Genomic DNA, 26,583 nt, shown 5'->3' with positions numbered 1-26,583 from the left:
ACTTGGCTTACGGCCTAAAACAGGTGTGGATAGTTAGAGCAGGCCTTTCATTCTTGATGGCTGCTTCTGGCTGGACTGTATTCCTGTGCAGTGTAAAATATAAATTATTCAACAGTTATTGTCTGTGGCTTGTGATTGATTTTGTTACACCCTTTGACTTCAAACTCATGCAATTAGAAGTATATACTCAAACTTGTGTCCAGATTGTTGGATTGTGTATTACTGTGTGTGATTCTAATAGTAGAAAATAATAAGATTTTATATAGTAAGGTAGTATGATTATATAACTGAAATTAAAGGATTTTATGGTTCTGAAAGAATGTAGTTTTTATAATATAACTTTGCCAAAAATTCTGATTAAGGAACTTGAACATCTGTGATTAAATCTATTCCAGGAAGTGCAAGTAGTACTAGTGGTAGCGGTGGAAGCTCAACTAAAAATATCTGGGTTAGTGGACTTTCTTCTAATACCAAAGCTGCTGATTTGAAGAACCTCTTTGGCAAATATGGAAAGGTACTTTAACACATTATTACTTGTTATCCGTCTTTCTAGAAACAATTTGAACTGAGATCTCGGTTTTGAAAACTTAAATCTAGTAATGATGAATGTTTTACAGAAATTGTATTTAAAACAGTATTATATAATTGTCTTCTAATTTCTTTTAGCTCATAGGATTGTTAGTAATTATTGATTAGTTAGCAGTGATATTCATCATCTGAAATCTTACTCTAACCCCTAAAGATCTCTGTAATTCAAACCTTAATAGTTTGAGCCCATTTAAGGTAAGGATGGAGTCTCGTTCATCACTGTCATCTTTTTTCCAGCACCTAGAATGGGGTCTAGAACAATGCCGAGGCTGATGCTGTCAGCGTAGAATAGTTAGGTGCACTGTTGATAGGGGCTTTGCAGATAGACCTAGGTGCTGAGCAAGAAAAAAGCTGTACCATTCAAGAAAAGTGCTGACCTTTAAGGGGAGACTTGAGAGGAAGCATTCCAAGAATATTCACATAATAACTGGGGAATTGTAAATGGATCTATATCCCTTCTGGCTCTCCCTACTTTCTATTTAAATTTAAATTTTAATATATTTCACATTTAAAATACTCTTCGATGGTAGTGACATCAGCAACTATAGCTATGTGTAGATATTTTAGACTTTGAAGTGTTTATTAAATTAATGATCAATATTGGTGAGTAGTCATCATGGGATAGTCAGAACAAGCCTTCTTGCTGAATATAGGAGGTTGTGTTTTTATCTTTGCTTTCCCATTAATTTGAGAGGTGTCTTAGCAGGAAGTTGTTTCTTGCAGGTATCAGATACTGACCACTGAGAGCTGTGGTCTCAGGACCAGCTGTCGTCTAGTTTTTGTTTAATTCGCGTTAGTTTTTCTTAAAGGTGTATAAAAGTATTTTAATGTCAAGACTAAAACTAAATGAGAGTGTATTTCACTTGATGATAAGGCCTTGGGCTTCAGAATTATTAACTCAGTGGAGCAAACCAGTCTTTCTCAGGGTAAGAGAAATGTCAGTCATTTTCAGTCACACCTACCTTAACACCGTCTCGATTATCTGGGCACTGTGGCAGTGCTCTTCGTGTTTGTTTGTCACTGGATTGTTCTTGCTTACGTTTCCACTCACGTGTACCCATCCCCGCCGTCTGTTTCAACTACCCATTTAATTGAAGATATTTGTCACTTTTATATTAGTATGAAATTCAAAGCACAGATCCTAAGAGTGTATGTTCTCAAGAATTAAGGTGTATTTTTGTATATAGACTGCTTTTTATATGTAGCTATTGAGTATGGACTCAACTTTAAAGTTCCTGATCAAGTGCTTCATTATATGAGGGGGTACCGCCCAAATTGGAGCCTATCATACCTTCAATGTACTCTCCATTACATTTAATACATTTGTCAAATCTGTGATTCCATTCTTGGAAACATTTTTCAAACTCATCTGTTTGGATGGCTGACAGCACCTCCCTTGTTTTTTTTCATCACCTCTTATCTGTCGGTTGTCAAATCACTGCCCTTTCATGCCCCTCTTCATTTATGGAAACGAGAAAGTCTCATGGAGCAAGGTCAGATGCATGGGGCAAGAGAGGCATGCCTTTTTATTGCCGAAAACTGGTGCGCTGAGATGGCTGCGTGAGCAGGTCTATTATCGTGGTGGCAAAACCATTCTCCCACGTGCCACAAATCAGGCCTTTTTGTTGCCCACTCTGTTACGTAATTTTTCAGAAGTTCTAAACAGAAAAGCTTGATTAACAGCCTGACCTGGTGGAACGAACTCCAAATGCACTACTTTACAAGTAAAAATTTTCATCCATTCAGGAAGTTGATGGGCGTCCAGAAGAAGGTTTGTCATTAACCAACAATACACCTTTTTGAAACGAGAAAACCACACGTACACTTGAAGTTTTCCTATAGTTCTCAGCAGTTTATGCGGCATTTTCCCTTGAGCAAGAAACATAATTTTACAGCCTCATGCTGTTCCTTAAATCGGCCCTCACAAAAAACAAAGTTCAAGCAAAACTTTTCCCGAAAAAATTCACTGACCAGATGGAACCTTCCCAGGTGATGCCACTGGTTGCACTGAGAGCAAGTTGCTCTGAAGTTCACCTAGAGGGAAAAATGCATACTACGAAACCCTTTTTTTGGTTTTTGTTTTTTTGTGTGAAACCCTTTGTAGGCAAGTGTTAATCACTCATTTTTAAATGAAAAAATAAACTTATTTTTAAGAGACTTGTGATGGGTATGTGGTCGGGAAACTTTAGTCCCAATCCAGTTGAGAGTATTATTCTTTTACTTTCATTAATTATACCAGTTCTTCATTGATGTGTGGCTAGTTATATATTAACGGTGTATTTGAAAAAGAAGGAAAGTTGTTAAATTGCTTTTTAATCATTTTAAGTTGTTCTTGAATGTTAACTAAGTACCTAGGGGCGAAATATGAAAAAGAATAGCACATAACCTGAACATGTCTTTTATCCTCAATTTACATGTCCTGATTATATTCTTAAATTTGAATAGTCAGTTTCATCTCTTAAGAAGTGGGCATAGATATAAAATTATAAAACTTTCTGAAATCTCATAGGTCCTGAGTGCAAAGGTAGTTACAAATGCTCGGAGTCCTGGGGCTAAATGCTATGGCATTGTAACTATGTCTTCAAGTACGGAAGTATCCAGATGTATTGCACACCTTCATCGTACTGAATTACATGGGCAGATGATTTCTGTTGAAAAGGTAAGCTTGCTCAACTGCTTACAAAAGTGGAGTTAATTTGGAGGGCTAGTAATTTTCACTCTCAAAAATAGTGGTGCTGTTTGAGAGCAGAATTAGAAATGATTTGTAAATTTTTATTTTCTTGCTTTTGCCTATAAAATTTTCTATGTCTTGCAGATTTTGTACCATCAGCATACTTTTTATAATTATAAAAAAGTAACTTTAAAACTTACCGACTTTTTTTTCCTTTTTCTGATCAATGTCTTTCAGGTGAAAGGTGATCCTTCTAAGAAAGAATTAAAGAAAGAAAATGATGAGAAGAGTAGTTCACGAAGTTCTGGGGATAAAACAAATACAAGTGATAGAAGTAGCAAGTAAGGATTGGCCTTTTAATAACTAAAGACTTTCTCTGTGTATTGATGGAGTCGTTTTCATTCTGTTGTTGTTCTCTTGTGTGTGGTGGTGTGGTTAGGACACAAACCTCTGTCAAAAAAGAAGATAAAAGGTCATCTGAGAAATCTGAAAAAAAAGAAAGCAAGGATGCTAAGAAAATAGAAAGTAAAGACGAGAAGAATGATAATGGATCAAGTGGCCAAACTTCAGAATCAACTAAAAAAAGTGAAGAAAAGAAGCGAATAAGTATGCTACGTAGATTATTTCTCAGTCCCTTTCTAAAGCATTTTGCTATATAAATATTGCAGTGCAAAAGAAATCCTGAGATTATCATCCAGATTAAAAGTAGAGTTTATGGTAGAAAGAAAAGTAGGTCCACTGAGAGAGCAATGTGTTCTCTCCACTTAAGCTCTTTGATTTTACTCTCAGATCTGGGCTGATTTAAGTATTCCTGCACTTAAAGCTAGGTTAATAAGATCTTTTGGTAAGACTGCAAGCATGTAAATGATCAGATTGAACTATTTAAAACTCTTGCTTTACATATAATTTCTTGAATAAGCTTTTTATTTTGTATATTAGTTTGTGTCTTGTTAAACATGCGGCGTTTTTTATATTTTATTCATTTTCTTAATGACACGTTTTCTAGGCATTCATCTGTATTTCTCTCTCGTTCCCTCTCAGGTTCAAAGAGTCCAGGGCATATGGTAATATTAGACCAAACTAAAGGAGATCATTCTAGGTCATCAAGAAGAGGAAGACATGAGAAAGTAAGTTTTTTTGAGAGGGCTGTTTCATATATTTCACCTGTTTCCAAAAGGCAGTCATTCAAAATCTCTGGAACTATCTTTACATACTTCTGTGAGAGAAGCTGTTTGAAAAACAGAAACAAAGGTGAACTTGTAAAAGAAAACCCAAGGTGGGGTTAACGTCCAGTTCTTCTCTAACTTTGTCCTCTCTAGATTCATGGTAGGAGCAAGGAAAAGGAGAGAGCTTGTCTAGATAAGAAAAGGGACAAAGACTACAGACGAAAGGAGATCTTGCCTTTTGAGAAAATGAAAGAACAGCGACTACGAGAACATTTAGTTCGTTTTGAAAGAATACGGCGAGCAATGGAACTTCGAAGGTAGGAAAAGAATCTTTTATGTATATGTTTAAATAGAGACACATAGGCTTATGTGGTATTTTCTAGGGTATCAAGTACTGTTCCATGTGTTAGCTCCATCTTAATAGTACCCAAAATATAATGTTCTTTTAGAAATGAAGGCCTAGAGAATAAGCCACATGAATTTCCAATGTGCCACATGCCCGAGAGGCGGAGTCCAGACTTCGACACAAGTCTTCTGGCTCCAAGGCCAGTCAGTGCTCTCTTCTCTACTCCAGAGCGGGCTGCCCTTTAACAACAAAAACAACCTTTTAAAGAAAAATTAATTTTTGCATTAAGACTGTGACAAAGTAGTTACAGAACTCAAGCACTGTTGAAATTTTAATAGCTTAGCAAGAATTAGTTCTTCTTTTGCCTCTGTAGCCCTAAAGTCAGATTTGCCGGTGGACTTTACTGCGTTCAGGCTTTATCCCAAGGAAGCTTACGCTTTCAAACAAACACAACACATTTCTAATAGTGGAAATATTGCAGTAATTCATTATGAGTGCTAGTGTACCATCATATCAATTTTTGTATGTCACTTAAGATTTTTTCATGAATGTTTTTTATAGCATAAACTTCCAAACGTGGCCCTCTCTTACTTGTGGGGGTCACTTAGGGTTCTTGCATTCACAGCGGTGACATGGGTGCCAGGGACTCCTGAGTAGCTTAACACGACTGCGAGTGCCTGCCCTGCGCTGTACTGGAGGAAAAGACGCCTCTCATCACAACCCACTCTTTTCTCTCTTGAGATAGTCCTACTAAGCTTTGCCTCCTGTCTCACTAGCTGAAGTGGGAGTACGTGGGAGTACGTGGGAGTGGGAGTTGGTAGAACAGTGATTTTCAAACCCAACAGACTGCCAACTCTTAGGTGAAAAAAACAAAACAAAAAACTATCCTGAACTGAAGTTGATACATACCTACTCTGCAAATAATCTCCCAAACACATCAGCATAATGCTTTAACTGAATATGGAGAAATAAAGCTAATTTACAGTAACATATAGTATTTGAGTCATTAATGCTTAGTTTTGACTCTCTCAGGTAGACCTACTGAGCATGTGACCACTAGAAGTACAGATCCATCCTGAGGTGCTGTACTAGTGAGTCAAATTCCAGAAGGGAGCTGTTCATGACAAGATTTCGGAAATGGCCAACAACTCTTGTTACTAATGTTCTCAAGAAAGTACTGTTTCAAAAAAAAAAAAAGTTCTGTTTCTTGGTGTGTTCTTGGAACATTTCATTTATATTAAAACCACTTTACAAACAAACCTAGCATTTATGAGAAATGGAGTTAAATTCTAGGATCACACAGTAATTTTTTTTTTTTGCCCCACAGTAATTTTTTAACACTTTTTTTCCAGTGACATTCATGTTATGTGTTTTTGCAGAAAATTTTCTCCAACCAAAAGGGTGTGTGGTGCTTCCTGGCTATTGCATCAGGAAATATTTAGCATCCTTGATCTTGACACTAAATATTAGTAAGAGTCCCCCATCATTGTTGTTCATGGGAAATGGTACTGAACCAGTGATAGTCACGGTATTGCTCGAGGAAGACCTACTGACAGACAGAATACACTGGCTGCTGCTTTAGAGTGAAGAAGAGACCGAAGCACCATTCAAAATCTGATCAGATCAGCCAACACTCAAACCATCTCCCACTTAAAACACATACCACCTGGGAGAACCTTCTGTCAGGGGCCAGTGAGTGCATCAGATTCATACGTAGCATTTGCTATAGCTGATGATTCTCAAATAATCAAAAACAAGTATACTTTGTTTAAGGAGGTAGACTATATATTGTAAACATTGGAAATTTCCCCTATCAAACACACAATTGCAAGAAGTTTTAATTCTGTTAATTTGAATGTGTAGACTTATTTTAACAAATGAGTAATTGGTGGATTGTTATTGTAGTGAGGTTTTTATTTAAGCAGGAATCATGTAAGAGGGAGCCACTCTGTAAAGTTCAGCTTTTTATTTGATAGCCTTATAATACATGACTGTATTGGAATCTGTTTATAAAGTTTTCTTCTGAGTTGACATTTGAAATTGCCAACCTCAAAGAAAACTTCACAATTCAAAAGCTGTCTCTTTCACACAGTACTAGCACAATTTAAGTATTTCTAAATACTGATTTTTGTTAGACGAAGAGAGATTGCAGAAAGAGAGCGTCGAGAGCGAGAACGCATTAGAATAATTCGTGAACGGGAAGAACGGGATCGCTTACAGAGGGAGAGAGAGCGCCTAGAAATTGAAAGGCAAAAACTAGAGAGAGAGAGAATGGAACGCGAACGCTTGGAAAGGGAACGCATTCGTATTGAACAGGTGCACTCAGAAAATCTTTTCATCTTCGATAACTGACCTTTTTCAAACCCTGTGATATGTGCCCTACATTTTTGCTTTACTTGTTGTAAAGCCTGTATAGAATGAGTTCAGGTATGAGAACTTAAGCACCCCTTGAAAAGTCACAAAGAATTAGGTGCCAGTGAAAAGTCCATTCAGTCATGGCTTTGTTCTAGCGAGTCTTCCTGTAGCTCTGCAGTCTCACGGCAGCCAAGCAGTCTGAGCGTACGACTGTGAGTTGAGTAGTTGTAATCCAGGCTTTGTCACTGTCCGTCCCAGATTTAGGTAATAAATAATATGTGTTTCCTTGCATATTATCAAAAACAGAAGCAACAAGGCCTATTGCCATCGTTTCTGGCTCATAGCTACCCTGCAGGGACAGACTAGAACTTGCCCCATAGGGTTTCCAAAGCAGTAATCTTTTCAGAAGCAGAGAACCACAGAGCCAGCTGGTGATTCAAACAGTTGACCTTTCAGCTAGCACCCAAGCACTTACCAGTGTGCTACCAGGCTACTCATCCGTAGTACAAGGCAACAATTTCCCAAAATTAGAAAGAAAAGATGCCTTTATTTGCAGAATTGCAACTAAGATTTTAAGGCATTTAGTCTCCATATATTAAGGATTCTGTTTCTAGTTCCCTTTATTAGATGCTTTTGATTTAGTCAAATGTATAAACTAAGTATGGCCTTCCCATGTACTTCCCAGCTTATTCTACTTCGTCCCTGTTGTTCTTAATGTTGCAGACCAACAGCCGTAATGTGGATTATTTAAGTCAGATAGAATTGTCCCAAATTTGTGTTGTCTTCAGTTTGGGGTTTTGGCCCATGGTGGCTTCTTAATGGCAGGCTATCCGAGTTGCGTACATACTGACCTTCTGTTTCGTTTTGCATTGGTTGGTTCTTCCTTCTGTGTTGTCTAAAGGAACGCCGCAAAGAAGCTGAGCGCATTGCTCGGGAACGAGAGGAACTCAGACGACAACAGCAGCAGCTTCGTTATGAACAAGAAAAAAGGAATTCTTTGAAACGCCCCCGGGATGTCGATCATAGGTACTAGGTTATTTTCTTTAACAGTGATACCTGTTGTCTTCTGCCTTTCAACCTAAGGCTAGGGAGTTAGAGTGTATGAGCTCCCGTCACTGGAATATAAGATCATGATGCAGTGCTGGGTGGGCTCTGCATTGTCAGATACTCAAGAAGAAAGAATTAGCTCATCTTGTCCCCCTTAATGCCAAATGTTTTTAATTATGGAAATAATACAGTCATAGTAGATTTCTTTAGAGATTCTCAAACTGAAGCCCAGTTTTGAAAGTTCTCAAGGTAATGCAGATTGTACAAAAACAAGTCATACATTTGGGAAGTGTTGTCTGTTTGATTTAAAGGGTCTTAGTAGATTTTTAAATATAATTGTAGATAGTTGATTTTCTTCTAAATTCTGTGAGAGCTGACTGTTGAGACTTAGTTGGAATGAATCAATAATGCTTGGAACTTAATGTCTCTTTCCAAGGTTAACTATAAAGGTTAAGTAAGGACTATTTTTTTATACTGGTTTTTGTTATAAAATGGTGTTAGTTTTCTTTTCCATTTAATAATTTTAAAACAAAAAATCTTGAAGCAGGCAAATTTCAACTATTTTCCAATACTGCCTAGATTTAAATAATTTCATAATTCTTTGCTACTACTTTGTATTAACTGGATGTTCTAGGTCTTGAGTTAACTAGCCCTCTTGTGTCTACAGTTTCTAGCATGTAGTGTGTGTAACTCCAAGTAAATGCTGTTTGACTGCTGTGACACTAGTTTAGGTAAATAAGCAGATATTTCTTTTTAAGGCGTGATGACCCTTACTGGAACGAGAATAAAAAGCTGTCTCTAGATGCAGATGCACGATTTGGCCATGGGTCTGACTACTCTCGCCAACAGAACAGATTTAATGATTTTGATCACCGAGAGAGAGGCAGGTTTCCTGAGAGTTCAGCAGTACAGTCTTCATCTTTTGAAAGGTAAGTAGAAATGTTGAAAATTGTCCTATGTGATGGCAGGGTTTTGCTGGTGTTAACTTTGGTTTTGTGTTAAAATCTTAATTCAAATTCAGAAGTACAGGTCAAAACTGAATATTGACAGCAAATGTTTGTTTGTGTTTTGTTAATTTTAAATGACTTAAATAGACCACTATGACAGCCCTGCAGCTGGCTTTATCTTCTTACCTTGAATACTGACTAGGAGTAGTGCCAAAATAGTAGTGTGCTGTGATGGAGATTGTTGGGTTTGAATGTGCCTCAATGGTACCGCAAAACACCCGTTAGCTGGGCAGTGAATTGAGTGGTTGATATAGTTCCTCCTGGATGCTAACGATTCAACTTTTATGGCTGACATCTTAGTCAATTTAAGAGCATAAGAATTAATATAATCAATAATTATAGCTTTTTTAAGGAGAGGTGACTTAAGGCATTATCATTGTGTGTTGGGCAAATTAAGTGTAAGTATAGAATAAGGCCAAATAGTACTTCATAATCTCTGTGTTCTTTGTTTTGGATCATTAATAGGCGGGAACGCTTTGTTGGCCAAGGTGAAGGGAAAAAGCGCCCTACCGCACGGAGAGAAGACCCAGGTTATGAAAGGTATCCCCCAAATTTCAGTGACTCTAGAAGAAACGAGCCTCCACCCCGAAATGAACTTAGAGAAGCAGACCGGCGAGAAGTGCGAGGGGAACGAGACGAGAGGAGGACAGTCATCCTCCACGACAGGCCTGAGATCGCTCACCCGCGGCATCCCCGGGAGGGAGGGCCCAACCCGTCCAGACCAACGTCCTGGAAGAGTGAAGGGGGCCTGGCCAGTGACAAACGGGAAACAAGGTATTTGTATAGTTTTTGGTGCCTAGATATTATTGTTGTTAATGCTGTCGAGTCAAAATTTGAATCATTGGCCCCGGAACTACTCTGTAGAGTTTTCTTGGCCACTTCTTTATCCCGTGGAATCACTGAGTGGGTTGGAATCTCCAATCTTTATGTTAGCAGCTAATCACTTAACCATGAATAGGCCTAGCTCGTGGAATATAATGGGTTACAAAAAAAAAAAAACCAAAACGCTGTGACACTGTTTGGTTCATAGATACTTTCTCTTTTATTGACCAGAGTTGAAAGGCCAGAGCGATCTGGGAGAGAAGTGTCCGGACACAGCGTGCGAGGCGCCCCTCCCGGGAACCGCAGTGCTGCCACCGGCTATGGTAGCCGCGAAGGAGACAGAGGCGTAATCGCAGACAGAGGAAGTGGTGCACAGGTAAATCCCAAGGCACTCTTGTTGTCGGTGCTTTAGAAATAAACGTGGATGACTTGTGAAAGAGTCTTAATGTAGTGTATCATTGTATATGGTCTAGATTACTTGGAATTACTGGGGAAATGGATTTTTTAATAAAAATGCTACTATTTCTCACACTTTACTGCTAGTACTTGAATGTCAATAGTTCAAAGAAGTAAGATAGCTGCCTACAGAAATTTGGGGATTCGTCTTATTTGGTAGTTGAGCCAAAGGATGGATTTGGGTTTTCTTTCTTTCAAACTGGGTGAGGGATCCCTGGTACTGCTGTGTGTCCCTCATCTTTCTCTTCATTTATTACCTTCAAATGAACTGAAATGAGACTTTTTGTCTTTTTCTTATTCCTAACTCTATCTTCCCAAAAGCTACAGGCAATCTTCCATATAGTAACTGTTTTATAACTCATGTAATTAATATTTTATAATTCAACGAACGTAGACACAGAAAGTACCTCTTAAGCAACTCAAATGAACAAAAAGGATTTCGCCTAATCTAAAAGCTGTTATTGATTAAATAACTGGCATTTAAGTTGACAGTGACACAAATAGAATATACTCTTTTCGTACTTGACCAGAAATTCTTAAATCTCTTATCATTTTTGCTATTGCCAATATACTCTACTTCATTCAGCATGTTTGAAACAGATTTGGGCCTGACGGCATTATAGGATTCACTGTCTAAGAAGTAGAAATATTCTGTAGATCAGTGCATGGAGCTGTTTCCTCTGAAAAGAACTTTCAGCAGTGCGTGTATGATTCAGATGGTCAGCCTTGTTTAGAGTGAAACTTTAAGAAGTCTCACGATTTCCCGAAGACCCTGGATCTTCTCTATTAAAGCCTTGCTTTTTCTGTGTTACTGTTCTGCCAGTATTGTAGCTAAGCTGTACTCTGGAGTATCTTTGGTTTTACTTCCTGTTGCACAAATATTAAAGCTCTTGACTCCTCTTTCCTTGGATTCTTAGTTCGGTATTTTGTTTCTTTCTGCTGCTACCTTGCCAGAGCTAGGGGCACCGTTGTTGTAGTTGCAGTCGTCCTTATTGACTTGACAATACCCCATGTGTCAGAGTAAAGCCGGTCCACAGAGTGCTTGAGGTTGTGATCTTAACAGGCAGGAGGGAAGCACTGGGTAAATATTTGGCTGATAATGGAAAGATCCGCAGTTCCAAGTGACAGAAAGGTAGCAGAGTTTCTACAGCAGAAAGATAGGACTGCCCAATTTCCAGAAAACTTGCTGCCTTAGAGCCTCCCACGGCAGTTTTGTCTTTTCAGGGTCCTGGATGGCAACAGGTTCATCTTCGTGGCAGCAGAGCACTGAGCCTTTCAAGGGAGTTGCTGGGTGGGTGTGGCCCACCAACCTTTTGGGGTTCGCAGCCAAGCACTTCACCATTGCACCACTAGGGCGCGGCTTCTTGTGGCGCTAATTGCTATTATTTACAAGAAGATAATGCCTATGTTGTCTTCGCTTGTTCTGTGTGATCAGATGCCCCACTGTGATTTCTTTAAGGCTTTGATAGGCTCTCAATCTCAGTGGAGATGTTTGAAATACTTAAGGGTCAAAAAGTTATGTGGGTGCTAGAAAGTATAGACATAACATTACAATCCTGAGTTACAGCCTGATACATTTACCCTGTAGCCTCAGTAGCTTCTCACTCACTCACAAGATAGATGTGAGCTCTTTCATAGGGTATATTGCATTCATTGTTCAGATTTTAATTTTCTCAGGCATCAACATAAGTAAATTGGTAGGAGATTGATGGTGTTTTTACTTTCTTTTTATTTGTCACTCTTTAGCATTATCCTGAACAACGACATGTGGTTGAAAGCCATGGTCGGGATACAAGTGGACCAAGGAAAGTGTGGCATGGTCCACCTTCTCAAGCGCCAGGATATGAAACGCGGCGAATTGCTGATGGGCGGGCCGGATCAGGCATGATGAACCAGCATGCGAGGTAAACAGCCCTTCAGTTCAGAGTGTGGTGCCAGCACACAAGCAAGTCTTGAGTCTCTCCTTAAAGGCCATTACAGTTTCGAAGGGGTTAAATTTGCAACTTTCCACAACAAAATGAGCACACACATATATATTTTCCCATACTAACTCAAAATCACCCGGAGCTAATGTTCTTTATTTTAAAGTACTTGATTGATATCTATTACTGGCCTGGGCACCACACTTTGAGTATCACTGGTCCAGCCTGTCTGTGTCTGCACTATTAAATAGCTTTTTTTAGGCAGGGGCTCCACTATTAAAATAGTTTGGTGACCTTGAGCAATTACTTAGCTGCTGAATCTCGGGTTTTTTATCAATAATATGGAGTGGAGAGACAGTGGTGACGAGTGGTCGAATTCTCCACTTCTCTATGGGAGAATGGGGTTCAATTCCAGCCAAGGGCAGTGACCAGCCACCAGTCGTTGGTCGGTAATGTGTTGCTGTGAGGCTCTTGTGTGGGTTTTCCCAACTACGACGAATGAGGGGAAAGTACCTGGTGATGGACGACGACGGCAAGTCAGCCAATGAAAATGTTTGTGGATCACAGCAGCCCTCCTGCTGTCCTTCGGTCACCATGAGGGGGGCTGACTAGATGGCAGCTAACATGGAGGAAGTGTGTTTGCTTGCTCATAGCACATACCTTACAGAACTGTTGAGAGTAAATGATTTAGTATAGGTAAAGTGCAAAGAATGATGTTTGTAAATGGTAACCATTCTACAGAAGAGCTTCAAAAAAGTTTAGAATGGGGTTGGGGACGGGAATAATGAATTTTTCCCAGGAACTTTATGAAGCCACCTCATACAGGTATTTGCAATATTTATTCTTTGTTTGCTGACACTTTTTTTTTACCTTTTATAGCAACGCATCCCCAATTAAAAGAGTTGTACCAATCAGTGGCAATTCCATGCCAAGAGGAAGCGGCTCTGGGTTTAAGCCATTTAAGAGCGGACCTCCGCGACGATTCTGAAGATCCGCCTCTGCCGTGGTTTCAAGATAATTTATTGGAATCTCCTGTAGACGTCTCCTCGCCTCCTTCATGAAGAGGACCTCTGACTGGCTTGAGAGTTCTGTCAGACTCACTTTCTTTTTATTTCCTTTTCCCTCCCTTTAAAAGAAATTTAACATGATTGCTTTTCTCAATTTTGGAGAAGATGTTTAAGTAGTTCTGTTGTAACTTTTAATAGTTTTGTGTATCATTCGATTTTTTTTCTTTCAGCACCAAGCACATTTGCAAAGATTGGTGTTGAAACCATCTTGTTTGATGGTGTGTGGATGTAAAGAGTAATTCGCATCTGTGTGGTAGTGATTTCATTTACAGCACGAGCGCTGTGGTGTCAGGCTCTAGGGTTCCCTCTTGTCACCAAGCATTTTCAGCCTCCGTTTTGAAGGCTGTCTGCGCTTAAAAGTCTGCTGTCTAATTTCTAGAGAATAAGACTGTTCCTTGCATTTCTGAGTATTACGTAACCTATTTTTGCAGAGGGTACTGATACATTAAGTGCATCTGTGTATCCTGGTTAAAAAAATGTACTCTTTTTTGAAATAAACCTTCATATTCTGTATAGTTGCTAAAGTGTGGAGAACCTTTTTAATTGTAAAATGAGAACCAATTTTTAGCTTAGTGTAGCAACACACTTGTTCAGGTGTGCATGGTCTGAAACCAGAGAGGTTAACGATCATGAGGCCGCGGCCCTGAGGTTCGCATCACTCAGTTCTTAGACTGAGCTGTGCAGGTAAGTGCACTTTCTGCTCATCTCTTCTGTTCAATGATAAAGTCTCTTCCTGGGAATTGAGTGGGTACTGATGTTTTTTTCCCTTCACAACTGTGTTGAGAAGTGGAAAACAAACAGACAAACCCCAGGTTCGAGGTTTGTAAATACTTGTATGAGGGAAGGCATTCTTGTGTCTGTGAGAATAAAAATCCACTCTTGGAGTTGTGTGTGTCTCTCTCTTTCTAGCGTTTCAGGTTTTAGTGCGCGGCGCTTTGAGGAGTTGAACCCAAAGGAATGGAGCGCGTTTTGAGGCAGAAAGGCAGCCTTTCTAGCTTGCTTCCTGGAATCTGACTTTCACTCTTCACCTCTTCAGCTGGGCTGCACATTCTTGGATCGATCATGATTAAGAAGTCACCGTTAATCTTAAGGCTTTAAAAAAAGGCTTTACTTCTGAGAAAAACCCTTCAAAGTAGATTTTGAACATCATTTCCTTCATGTCCATCATCAGAATCAGTGGTGATGAATCATTCAAGTGATCTAGATTCCTGTTCAATCCCACAGCTTGCATGTTCATGCTCATGTAGAGCAAGAGGATGGGCATAATAGGGGATCGTTCTAGGGCATCTCTTTGATGTGAGGGGGAACCTCTGAAGATAGTCTTGTAGCTCACTAGGGTCGAGGGATTCTCCGTCCATGATGAGACTTGTATTCCCAAATACTGTTGGCAGCCCGGGCCCTGGAGTACTTTGTACTGCTCAGAATTTCATAGCCCGTCCACTCGTCCCAGCTCTTGGATCTACTACTACATCTCTGGGTCCACAACACTTGGTAAAAATGGCACATTAGAAGGATCAATCTATATCACAATGGGCTGGTTCTAGCTTTAGCCATGGTTGTGTGTGTGTGTGTGTGTGTGTGTGTGTGTGTGAGAGAGAGAGAGAGAGAGAGAGAGACTAGGTCCTTATTCCAATTCTAGTCTTGTCCATATTTGTAGAGTCGGCATGTATTTGTTACAAGGAATGATTCCATTGTTAACATTTTACTAATACTTCCTATGTTTCTGGCAATGTGCATTTTCAAAAATGCATTTCCTTACCTAATTCTCAGAACCCCCAAACAACCATTCAGACAGTTCCCATCCTGCCCATTTTTCAGATGGGGATCCAAGAAGTAACCCACTCTTAACAAATTAATTCTTTGATTTGCGCTTTCTGTATTCTTTACCTTGACCCCAGGTGGTGCAGTGTGGTTAAGTGTTCACCTGCCATCTGCATGGTCGGCAGTTTGAAACCACCAGCAGCTCTGTGGGAGAAAGACTGGACTCTAATAGCGCCAATTGTTCCAGTCTTGAAAACCCACAGGGAGGTCACCGTGAGTCAGCATGGACATGATTTTCAGTGAGTGAGTATCTACTTACCCTAAAAAAGTTTTTTTAAAAAGTTTTTAACCACCTCACAGTAGCATTGATGACAATGTGGTGGCTTTTTAAAAAATGTTTTTCATGAAAATGGTTAAATTTATAAACCCCCACCCCCAGGTTTCTATGTTAGGGATTTTCCAAGTGCAGAAAACCTAATGAAGTATCTAGTGAAATTTTGGACTTGAACTTGAGAGTAGCATTCAGGGCTCAAGGGGCACCAGGTAGCAGAGATCTTGCTGGCTCATGGTCAATGGTGAAAATGAGAGGATGGTTCTTGAAAACCAAGAGACAGAGACAAAAGCTTGCTCTTCCCCATGGCACTTGGTGGGCATGGTTCACCATAATGTTGAAGATTACGACAGGAGAAAGATAAGGAGCCAGACTTAGTAAGTTTGGGGGAGAGATAGTAAAGTAAGTACATATGCCATAGTTATAAAAGAAAAATACCTAGAAATTACATATGGAAAATTTCTAAGTTCAAAATATAAGAAATTTTAAACTTCCTCCACTTACTACATCCTAGGCTAGATTGTCATTTAACAAATTACTTTTGTATTTTCCTTTTTTTTTCCCTTTTAAAAACCATTTATTGTGGTTTGGGTGGAAGTTTACAGAGCAAATGTGTTTTCCATTCAACCATTTAGACATTTTTTTTTTTTCCATTTAGACATATTATGAGACATCGATTGTAATCCCCGCGATGTAAGTGAACTCTTTCCATGCCCTCATTATATTCTGCCATTTCCATTTGTCTTTCATTCCTGTCCCGTCCTGCCTTCTGAGTTTGGGTTTTGGACAAATGCTGCCCCTTTGATCTATGTTTGATTGTTTTTGTTTTTTAATCATTTTATTAGGGGCTCATGCAACTCTTATCACAATCCATACATACATCAATTGTGTAAAGCGCATTTGTACATTCATTGCCCTCATTATTCTCAAAACATTTCTTCTCCACTTAAGCCCCTGGCATCAGGTCCTCATTTTTCCCCCTCCCTCCCTGCTCCCCCCTCCCTCATGAACCCTTGATAATTTATAAATTTTTGTTTTGTCATATCTTGCCCTGTCCGACGTCCCTTCACCCACTTTTCTGTTGTCTGTCCCCCATGGAGGAGGTCAGATGTAGATCCTTGTAATCGGTTCCCCCTATCCAACCCACTCTACGCTCCCAGTATTGCCACTCACACCACTGGTCCTGAAGGGATCATCCGCCCTGGATTCCCTGTGTTTCCAGTTCCTATCTGTACCGGTGTGCATCCTCTGTTCTAGCCAGACTTGCAAGGTAGAATTTGGATCATGATTGTGTGTGTTTGTGTGGGGGGGGGTGGCATTTAGGAATTAGAGGAAAGTTGTATGTTTCATCATTGCTACATCGCACCCTGTCTGGCTCGTCTCCTCCCCGAGACCCCTCTGCAAGGGGATCTCCAGTGGCCTACAAATGGGCTTTGGGTCTCCACTCCGCACTGCCCCCCTCATTCACTATGGTAAGATTTTTGGTTCTGATGATGCCTTATACCTGATCCCTTTGACACCTCATGATCGCACAGGCTGGTGTGCTTCTTCCATGTGGGCTTTGTTGCTTCTGAGCTAGATGGCCCACTTTTGTATTTTTCACAAGGGGTCTCATCTGATCCAAGTCTTGATGTGATGCATGAATCTTCTTAAAGCATTCCTTGCAGGCACCTCAACTCTTAACATGCCTAGTTCCTCCCCTAAACTAGTGAATCCCCTTGCCAAACATTTAGTCACTATTTTCAAATCGTTGAGACTGATAAAATTAACCTCTCTTTGGAATGTCCCTTAATATGTATCAGTCAACAAATAAGTGCTTATTTTTACTTGAAACAACTTGATTTCTGAAGTCCTTCGGTTCTTCCTACAAGATAAGTTGCTTTCTATCTCAAGTATAACAACCATTCTAGCCAGCCATACGGTTCATCTTACATACATATTCTAAATGAAATGATATTGCAATAAAGCATTGTTCTCTGAGAAGACTGGGTCCATCTTCCTTCCATCTCTTAGAATAAATCCAATAACTCTAAGGGGTTTCTTTTTTCTTATTTCCTACTACGCGTGTCTTTTCACCCTTGGTTCCCGTCACCATGGCCGCTTCTGTGCCTTGGATACACCAGCCCATCTCAACTTGTGCTTTATGACTTCTTTGATAATGTAGCACTCTCAACTCCCACTTGCAACCCCCTCTCTCCCCTGGTGCTTACATGTCTCACTTCCTGCAGGTCTTGACTAAATATTTTCTCAGGGAGGCCATTCCTAATCCTTAAAAAATGAGTCCCCTCCATCTCCCTACCAGACATCTGTCTCGTCCTCCTTAAATGTAAACTCCCAGAGAGCAGGGAGTTTCCTCTGTTTTGTTCACTTCTGGCCTTTAGTAGCCACTCAAAGTATTTGTTGGATGGATACTCATGGAGGGTCAAGCATTATAGGGTGATAGCGGCAGCAGTCTGCTCACAATGGCAGCTTTGTCTTGAAAGTGAACTAGAGTTACCCACCAGTAAGAATTGAGATAATTTAGGGACAGCTGTCCAAGTAAGTCTAAGGCTCATAGCAACGTGTGTGAACCATAAAGGCACCTTTGTTCCACCTCCATGCGCTATACAAATATATGATGGGGGCTTCCGAAAGTCCCAGGAGTGGACAAAAATGGGGAGCTGATATCAGGGACTCAAGTACAAAGAAAACGTTTTGAAAAGGATGATGGCAACATATATACAAATGTGCTTAAACAAATGGCTGTATCGATTGTTCTAAGAGCTGTAAGCCCCCAATAAAATGGTTTAAAAAAAAAAAAAGATTGTACTAGGGATCCTAGTTAGTGCCCTAAGAATAGTAAAAGGTGTAATTGTTTTTCATTCCTTTTTAGGATGGACAAAAGTAATTGTAGCTAGTATGTGGAGATATGTAGAAAATTCACAAGAATTTGGAAATTGTATATAAATGAAAAAACACACAAAAGTCCCAGGAAAGTTTTCATTATCTTTCCATTCCATTTTTCCACAAACTTTCTGAAGCCCTCCTTGCCCCCCACCCCCATACTTTGCTTTGCCAACAGATAAGATCACTTAAGTATCAAGTCAGCTAGCCTGATAGTTAAGTTTTCACTGGTTTATTAAGGACTGACTGAGCTGATCAAAGGCTTAAAACAATAAAGTCATTGACAGATAGATTTCCCCCACACCTACCCCCTAAATCACAGTCATTAATTTATTCACTGTACCCACCTTTGGGGAGATGGAGAAGAGACACAGCATGACGAGTAGGAGCCAGTGATTCTCAAGGATAGAATAACACTCCCAAGATGGAATGTTTCAAAGAATTTTTATACTATAAGGAACTGTCCTCAGGATTGTAATTTACCTCAAATCACATCAATAGTATCTGTAAGGAGCTCTGGTAAGCATTAGGCTGTCGATCACAAAGTTGGTGGTTCAAAACCCCCAACTGCTCCTCAGGAGAAAGATCTGCTCCCGTGAAGATGTACAGCCTCGGGAACCTTAATCATTAGGGTCACTGTGAGTCACCATCGACTGTGGCAGTGGGTTGTTTGGTTTGGGGGTAGTTTTGTTTATTAGCTTTAATACCTTTTCAGTTTGTTCCTCAAGAGATCTACCATCCCCTGGTCTCCTTGCTAGTGCTCTGGCCTTTAAAAGTAGTCTGGCTTGCAATCAATTAGATGAAACAAAAAGTATGTGGGTTGATTACAAAAAGTAATAGATCATCCAATGAACAACAGTTTTTAAAAAGGAAGAAAGGCAGGTCTGCTTCACCTTCTGTGTCCCAACACTGTTCTACCACAAGTTTGTCAGTGCACCACCAGGAAGCCTGCATTCTGGGACACCTTTTAGGTTATCCAGTCTAAAGAGCATAGATTTTTGGAATGTGGAGGGTTAAAGGACTCAAGGACTATTTGTGCCATTTACTCAAAAAGACAACCACACCAACATATTGAGTCAATTCCAACTCGGCCACCTTATAAAAGATTCTTAAGTAGAAGCCTCATCATTAGCCACCTTTCGGTTAGCAGCCCAACGCATACCCACGACCCCACCAGGGCTCCGTTACCACCACGGGTGCAGTGACTGATCTGGCTTATGATCATTGGGCTGGTGTAAGGATTTCAGGGACATGTGAAATACTGGACAAATTCTAGTCATCTCTCCGGTCTTAATAAACCCGTCTGATTTTAAGACCAAAGAGTAAGCTTCATGTGGAACGGTCCCTGGGTAGAGAGCCAAATGGACTGACATAGATGCTGGTTGGGGACATCATGCTTAACTAGGTGGGCAGAGCAGTAGTTGTCAAGTGAGGAGCTGACCTCCAGGGATTAATGGATGGCGCCCAAGCAGCTCCACCACCAGCGAAAGTTCCCTCAGAAATCTCAGACGCACAGCCAGCTTGAAAATCACGATGGAAGAGCTGGAGCTCGGCGCAGGTAAGGCCGGCTACTCCAGTCGCCTAATGGACAGGAGCGTTTTCCTCATTACTGGACCCACACATCCTACTGGGCCCGTGAACCCCATGAGAGCTGGAACGTGACCAGACCGCCTTGCCTTTCCAGGTCTCACAAGGTTTTTGCTTTTAGCAGGGTCCTCTTTTCTCTTAAAAATTTTTTTCTACCGCTCATTTTAATGGAGACATTTTTTTCTTCTATGGCAGGTTAACTGATAGGAATTCTTTTGGAAAGTTGAATTGTTGCAGGGGAAGGGCAGGAAGGAGGGAGGGAGGTCCCAGCATTTCCTTTAGAAATTCAGGTCTGGAGCTTTGAGAACTACTGACTGAGCTGCAAAAACGGTATTCTTACTGTGCATCATTTAGATCAGCAGTCCTGTGTTACCCTTCTACTACAGAGTCACCTTTAGAAAGAGCTATAAAGGGGTCCAGCCTAATGGCAAGGTTAAGAGAATCTATCAGGAATTAGAAAGTCTGGATTCTGTTTCTGATACCACTTCCTGAGGTACACCATTTAGAATTTATGGGCCCCAGTTGCTATATCCACAGATTTATGACCTTCATGGTTCCTGCTAGATGTAATTTTTCTTGAAAATTCAAAATTTATGATCATTTTAGCCAAACACAGGAAAGGTAAACGGGCAAACAATCTTGTCACACAATAAGGTATGTGTCATGCATGTTAAATATGAGTATAATGATGATTATGTCAGAAGTCAGTATTTATTGAGCACTTAATGGTACTATATACTAAGCATTGTTTAGGAAATTTATGTATTAACTTATTTATATTATATATGTTAATTTAATTTCCAAAAGCTGGATGGTTCAAATGTAGGTACTTCATAAATGTGGAAATTATGGAACTGTTTGCCCCAAATCATAGTGACAGCAAATGGTCGAATCAAAACGCAAACACAAGAAGTCTATGTAAGTTTAGAGCTTCGAAGACATCCCATCCTCAGGAACACCTATGGGAGATAATGCCCAATGGCATGTGGAGTGTATTTGACAGCAGAGAGTATTTCTGAAAGCTCCCTCTCTCACATTTCAGAATGATTTTCAGTAGTAGTCTTTTTTTTTTTAAGTTTTAAAATAGCAATTAGATACAAAGGGAATTTCCATTTTAAAGATATTATTAGAATTAAGGATTTTGCTCATGATCTTAACTTTGTATTTACGGAGCAAAAATAGAGTTAACTTTGCAGTTCACATGCTGTCTAAACAACTTTAAAATTTAAACACAAAAATGTCAAGTGGTCCGAGAACATGGACAGGACTATGTAGAGTAAGTATATCTCTACATAGGTGCTTGTATATGTTGCAAATATATCCAGGTTTGCAGTAGAGCATACAGGGGCAAAGTTATCTTAGAACCAAATCTATGGAGGGGACTGAGTCACTGGGCTTGAGGAATGAGGATCACGTTTTGAGCCATCAATTGGCATAAAGACAATGTTCTGCATCCAACTTTGCTGAGTAGCAACTATGGGCTTAAAAGCTTTCAAGGAGTCATCTAAGATACAATTATTGGTCTCCTCTTGGGAACTAATCTGCTCTAAACATCAACTCACAACAAACTCTTTTTAGTTTTTTTTTTGTTTTTTTCAAATGACCATGTAGAATGACAGAATTGAAGTAAAGTTGTAATTCTTCGTGCATGGGTCTTACGTAGATTATCTTAAATGTATCCCTCCTTTGTTTTTATGTTACTTTAAATAGAATTAAAATTTTTCTATTTTCAATTGTTTGTTGCTAGTATATAGAAATAGTTTCTGGACAAAAAAGTTTCTGAAGTACATGTTACAAATAATACCATGCAGCCGTTATAGTGTACAATTTGAGTTTTATTTTTATTTATTCACTCCCGTATCTTACAACATCCAATACATGCGTTCACACACAATTCTGTTGTTCACTCCCCTTGAGGGGGTTATGTAGTCCTCAGTGCTATTAGTTTCCCCTCCCCCCATTCCTGCCCCCTCTCTTCCTTTACAGGGCTGCCACTCTGATGTTCGGGGTTGGAAGGGGATGCAAAGGTGGGCAGTGTGACCACCTTGCTGCCATCGGCTGAGGATGCCATAGGAAACTCACTTAGGTCGGTGTCCAGAGCCAAGAGAACACAAGAGCTCTGCTCATGGATCCCCAGCCTGCTCCATGTCTCCAGCCTGCCTGTGCCCCTGGCCTGCTCCGGATCTCCAGCTAGCAGCCACAGTCTCTTGATTTTCTGATCTAACAACAGGGGCACAGAGTGGGTGATTCTACATGGGCACCATCTTCCCAGAAGTCTCTCCAATGTAAGTTTCATAAATGGGATCAAAATGTAATTTTCTCCTAATTAAGGCGTTGTGTCAACTTGACTGGGCAGGGTTCTCAGCAGTTTAGGAAGTAAGTAATCCATCACAATGTGATCTAACACAATGTGCTCACCTCCATACTAGGATCTGCTCTGAGCAGCCAATTACAGAAGAATATAATTTATGTCACATGCAAATAAAATTTTGATGACGATCATCAAAGAATGGATACAGGGGCACATTGACAGCTGTGAGAAACAGGTCAGATTCAGAAGAGGATGTGCACTGCTGATGTCAGATGGATCTTGGCTGAAAGGAGAGATTACCACTGTGTTTCATTATGCAAAGGCAGGCAACGGTGTGGATCTTAACAAACTGGACAGACTTGAGAAGAATAGGAATTCTGGGACACTTCAATGTGCTCGTGAAGAACCTGTACATGGATCAGAAGGCAACTGCGACAAGAGAACACTGATTTACAATCAGGAAAGGTGTGCTTCATGGTTGTATTTGAGTTATAGTCAATTAATATGTCCCTTACAGCCGTAATCCCTTATGTGATTATAATTCTATATTTCATGCGTTTGTGGCTATAGTCCCGTTTTGAAGGGCTTAACCTTAACAGGAATAAGACAAAATTAAAATCTGACCTTAGTAGAAGGTATGAATCAGACTGCATTCTTTGTTTATTATTCTGATAAATATTACTTATAATGGATGTAAGAAATTATATACTATGAATTAGTGGAGGGAAAAACTGTTTTGGAAAGGTCCGGGAGAAAATTTGGCTGATTAAGATTAGTAGAAGGTCAATGCCTATTGGAAATATCTTACTAGAGGCCCTGGGTCATATATGCATAAGTGAAATACAGTTCATGAGTGATTAGATTATTATATTTGGATAAAATCTGATTACCTTGTAACTCCCACCAAACCACCTTTCTGTATATGGGTTTGATAGATCATGAGGTGGGACAGGATACTGATAGGATTCTCCTGTGAGTCACTGTGAACAAGATTCCCTGCACTGCCATCCTGCTGAGTGTAAAATGAGCCCTCCCAGAAGCAAGGGGTGTGATCTCATCCCTGGCAAGAGCCTGGAGTGGAGTGTGTCCTCTGGAGCCTGCATCTGGCTCACCCCTGCCTGACCTTTGGTACTATCACCCTGTGAGATATCTCCTCAAACAGTTCTGTGGGACGCTGCAGCAATTTGAAAGACGCAGCAACGAGGTTGAGCGCAGTGGGGAGAGCTGGAGCAGACTGCTGTCTTGCAAGAATTGGACTTTTGAGACTTTTTCAATCTGATTCCTTGAGACTAGTTTGGTATTAATTCTTACCAAAAGGTCAAAGCTGGGTCCGGTGCCCTGTTCCGTTCCTCTTGTGACCCCGGTCGCTCGTCCCAGCCCAACGGTCAATATGGTGAAGCAGATCGATTGCAAGGAAGATTTTCAGGCAGCCCTGAAGAGTGCTGGAGAGAAGCTTGTAGTGGTTGACTTCTCAGCCACATGGTGTGGGCCCTGCAAAATGATCAAGCCTTTCCATCATTCCCTCTGTGAAAAGTATGGCAATGCGATCTTCCTTGAAGTTGATGTGGACGACTGCCAGGATGTTGCTTCAGAGCGTGAAGTCAAATGCATGCCAGCGTTTCAGTTTTATAAAAAGGGACAAAAGGTGGGTGAATTTTCTGGCGCTAATAAGGAAAAACTTGAAGCTACCATTAACGAGTTAAGTTAATTATGCTTCCTGAAAATGTAACCAGCCATCAGCTGTGTAAACCTTTAGGGAATCCAGGGCGGATGAGCCCTACAGGACCAGTGGTGTGAGTGGTGATACTGGGAGGGTAAAGGGAGAATGGGTAGGAAAGAGGGAACCGATTACAAGGAACTATATGTGACCTCCTCCCTGGGGGACAGACAACCGAAAAGTGGGTGAAGGGAGACATCGGACAGGGCAAGCAAGATATGACAAAATACCAATTTATAAACTATCAAGGGCTCATGAGGGAGGGGGGAGCGGGGAGGGAAGGGGAAAATGAGGACCTAATGTCGGGGGTTTTAAGTGGAGAGAAAATGATTTGAGAATGATGTACAAATGCGCTTTACACAATTGATGTGTGTATGGATTGCGATAACAGTTGTATGAGCCCCTAATAAAATGTTTTAAAAAATAAAAAAGAAAGAAGAATCAAGTATGAAGACTATATACCCAGCTACCATCTGATTATAAATGACAATAAAATATTAATTCTAAAAAAAATTTCAAAAAAAATTCTTACCAAAAAACTTACCAAAGTAGTCTCTCACCATACTGACACCATCTGCATGCCGAGCAGATCATCAGAGAAGCTGGAGTCTAGGAAGAAGGACGTGGCAGCAGGATAGGAGGAAGGTTTATCATATCACAACCTGTGATATGCAGATGACACACCTTGCTTACTGAAAGGGAGAAGGGCTCGAAGCACTTGCGGATGAAGATCAAGGCTTGCAGCCTTCAGTATGGACTACGGCTCAATGTAAAGAAATCAGAAATCCTCACCACTGGAGCAGAAGGTAACACCAGAATAAATGGATATGAGGTTGACATTGTCAAGGGTGTTGTCTTGCTTGGATCCAAAATCAATACTCATGGAAGCAGCAGTCAAGAAATCAAACAGTGCGGCTGGTGCTCAGTTTCGCCTCTGGGTGCCGCGGCCTCAGGTTCCCCCCTTTTCCTCCGTCATGTCCAGGCTGCTGCTGCAGAAGGATGCTGAGCAGGAATCCCAGGTGAGAGTTCCAGATGACAAAGTAATTTAATATCGCTGCTAGCATTTGAAACTTTGCTCTTTATCTCCTGCAGTACTACTGGAAGAATAACACTAGCATTTCCTGTGGTTTTTTTCTTCTGCTGTTTAAAATATCACTTATTGGGCAAGCCTCTGCCTAGGGATGCTCACTTATTTGAAGCTGTTAATATTTTTTTATTGTGTTTCATAAATGTACTCATGAGACCAAATTAATTGTTTTATTTGAATTGTGCTTTGTATTTAATGTATTGACATTTTAAGTTTATTTTAGAAACATGTAATATTTATGCTCTGTAGAATGGAACATGTTAAAAAATAAATAAAAGTAGGAAGCCTGGGGGGGAAAAAAGAAAGAAATCAAGCAATGCACTGCATTAGGTAAATGTGATGCACGAGACCTCTTTCAAGCGTTGAAAAGCAAGGATGTTACTTTAAGCACTAAGGTGCGCCTGACCGAAGCAAGCCATGGTATTTTCAGTTGCTTCATATGTTTGTGAAAATTGGATATTGAATCGGGAAATCAGAAGAAACAATTCATTTGAACTATGGTGTTGAAGAATATGGAAGGTACCATGGACTGTCAAAAGAGCAAACATCTGTTCTGGAAGAAGTACAGCCAGAATGCTTCCAAAAAGCAAGGGCGGTGAGACTTCACCTGACATACTGTGGATGCGTCATCAGGAGAGATCAGTTTCTGCAGAAGGACACCGTGCTTGGTAAAGTGGAGGGCAGTGAAAAAGCAAAAGGCCTTCAAGAAGATGGACTGACGCAGTGGCTGCAAAATGGGCTCACATAACGAGTCTGAGGATGACCGAGGGACCAGGCAGTGTTTTGTTATCTTGTACATAGGGTAGCTGTGAGTCAGCGCCAGCTAGAGGACCCTGAACAACCACATGAGCAGCCAATCAGTTTTCAGATTAGGGTGGGTATCCAACATCTTTACTCAGAGCAGAGCCAGGCATGATCCAGTCGGCTTCAAGGAAGTTTCTTCCTGGGTTTCATCTGCTTCTAATATAAGGGGATACTCTGGGAAAGCTTATTTGCTTCTTGCTGTGTCTGGATCCCACAACCATCTGGTTCATCTTTCAGCCTCTGGTACTTTGGATGGATTCAGTGGTCATGTTTTCTGCCAGTTTTAGGAGTCCTCAGTAGCTTGCCGGCTTTGAGTGTTCACCTCTGCTGCCAGAAACCCGCCATCTGACCAGCTGATCTTGGGGATCATCAGACCTTGCTGCTATGTGAGTCCAGAGACATTTCTAGCCTGACATCTCATCCTCAGACTTGGAACTTGCTGGTCTCTACCACTATGCAAACCATTTCTTTGGTATAAACCTCTAAAACTACCTATCACTGGTTTTCCTTCTTGAGAGAATCGGCCTACGACAAAAGTCTGGGTACTTTAGAGAAACAGATCCACAGAAACTCATATGTATAAGAGAGAGTTTTATATAAAGGGTAAGTGCACATCAAGAAAACATCCCAACCCAGTGCTGCCCAAGCCCACAGG

General features: G+C 40.5%; 2 protein-coding genes across 2 annotated transcripts in view; both read left to right on the top strand.

The window, feature by feature from the left end:
* Positions 1 to 14,331, top strand: part of SLTM (SAFB like transcription modulator) — a 42,027-nt gene extending 27,696 nt beyond the window's left edge. Inside the window, exons 9-21 of the mRNA XM_004709453.4 lie at positions 396 to 514; positions 3,098 to 3,247; positions 3,497 to 3,600; positions 3,699 to 3,865; positions 4,301 to 4,386; positions 4,579 to 4,742; positions 6,907 to 7,087; positions 8,028 to 8,152; positions 8,932 to 9,102; positions 9,646 to 9,954; positions 10,234 to 10,378; positions 12,205 to 12,362; positions 13,260 to 14,331. Coding sequence (XP_004709510.2) covers positions 396 to 514; positions 3,098 to 3,247; positions 3,497 to 3,600; positions 3,699 to 3,865; positions 4,301 to 4,386; positions 4,579 to 4,742; positions 6,907 to 7,087; positions 8,028 to 8,152; positions 8,932 to 9,102; positions 9,646 to 9,954; positions 10,234 to 10,378; positions 12,205 to 12,362; positions 13,260 to 13,368 — 1,988 coding nt within the window. The 3' untranslated portion in view covers positions 13,369 to 14,331. The remainder of the gene's footprint in view (positions 1 to 395; positions 515 to 3,097; positions 3,248 to 3,496; positions 3,601 to 3,698; positions 3,866 to 4,300; positions 4,387 to 4,578; positions 4,743 to 6,906; positions 7,088 to 8,027; positions 8,153 to 8,931; positions 9,103 to 9,645; positions 9,955 to 10,233; positions 10,379 to 12,204; positions 12,363 to 13,259) is intronic.
* A 9,322-nt stretch (positions 14,332 to 23,653) lies between these two features.
* LOC101644798 (thioredoxin-like) lies at positions 23,654 to 24,059 on the top strand. Its single transcript, XM_045286539.1, has one exon. The coding sequence runs from the start codon at positions 23,711 to 23,713 to the stop codon at positions 24,026 to 24,028; it is 318 nt and encodes a 105-aa protein (XP_045142474.1). The 5' UTR covers positions 23,654 to 23,710; the 3' UTR covers positions 24,029 to 24,059.
* Positions 24,060 to 26,583: the final 2,524 nt, after the last annotated feature.

Source organism: Echinops telfairi, unplaced genomic scaffold (assembly GCF_000313985.2).
Source record: "Echinops telfairi isolate 266 unplaced genomic scaffold, ASM31398v2 ScPeMD7_8;HRSCAF=38, whole genome shotgun sequence".
In the NCBI taxonomy this organism is placed as follows: domain Eukaryota; kingdom Metazoa; phylum Chordata; class Mammalia; order Afrosoricida; family Tenrecidae; genus Echinops; species Echinops telfairi.
This window is presented reverse-complemented; position numbering and strand designations above follow the sequence as displayed.

Coding starts and splice junctions, on each gene's coding strand:
- LOC101644798 (XM_045286539.1), top strand. CDS start 23,711: ATGGTGAAGCAGATCGATTGCAAGGAAGATTTTCAGGCAGCCCTGAAG.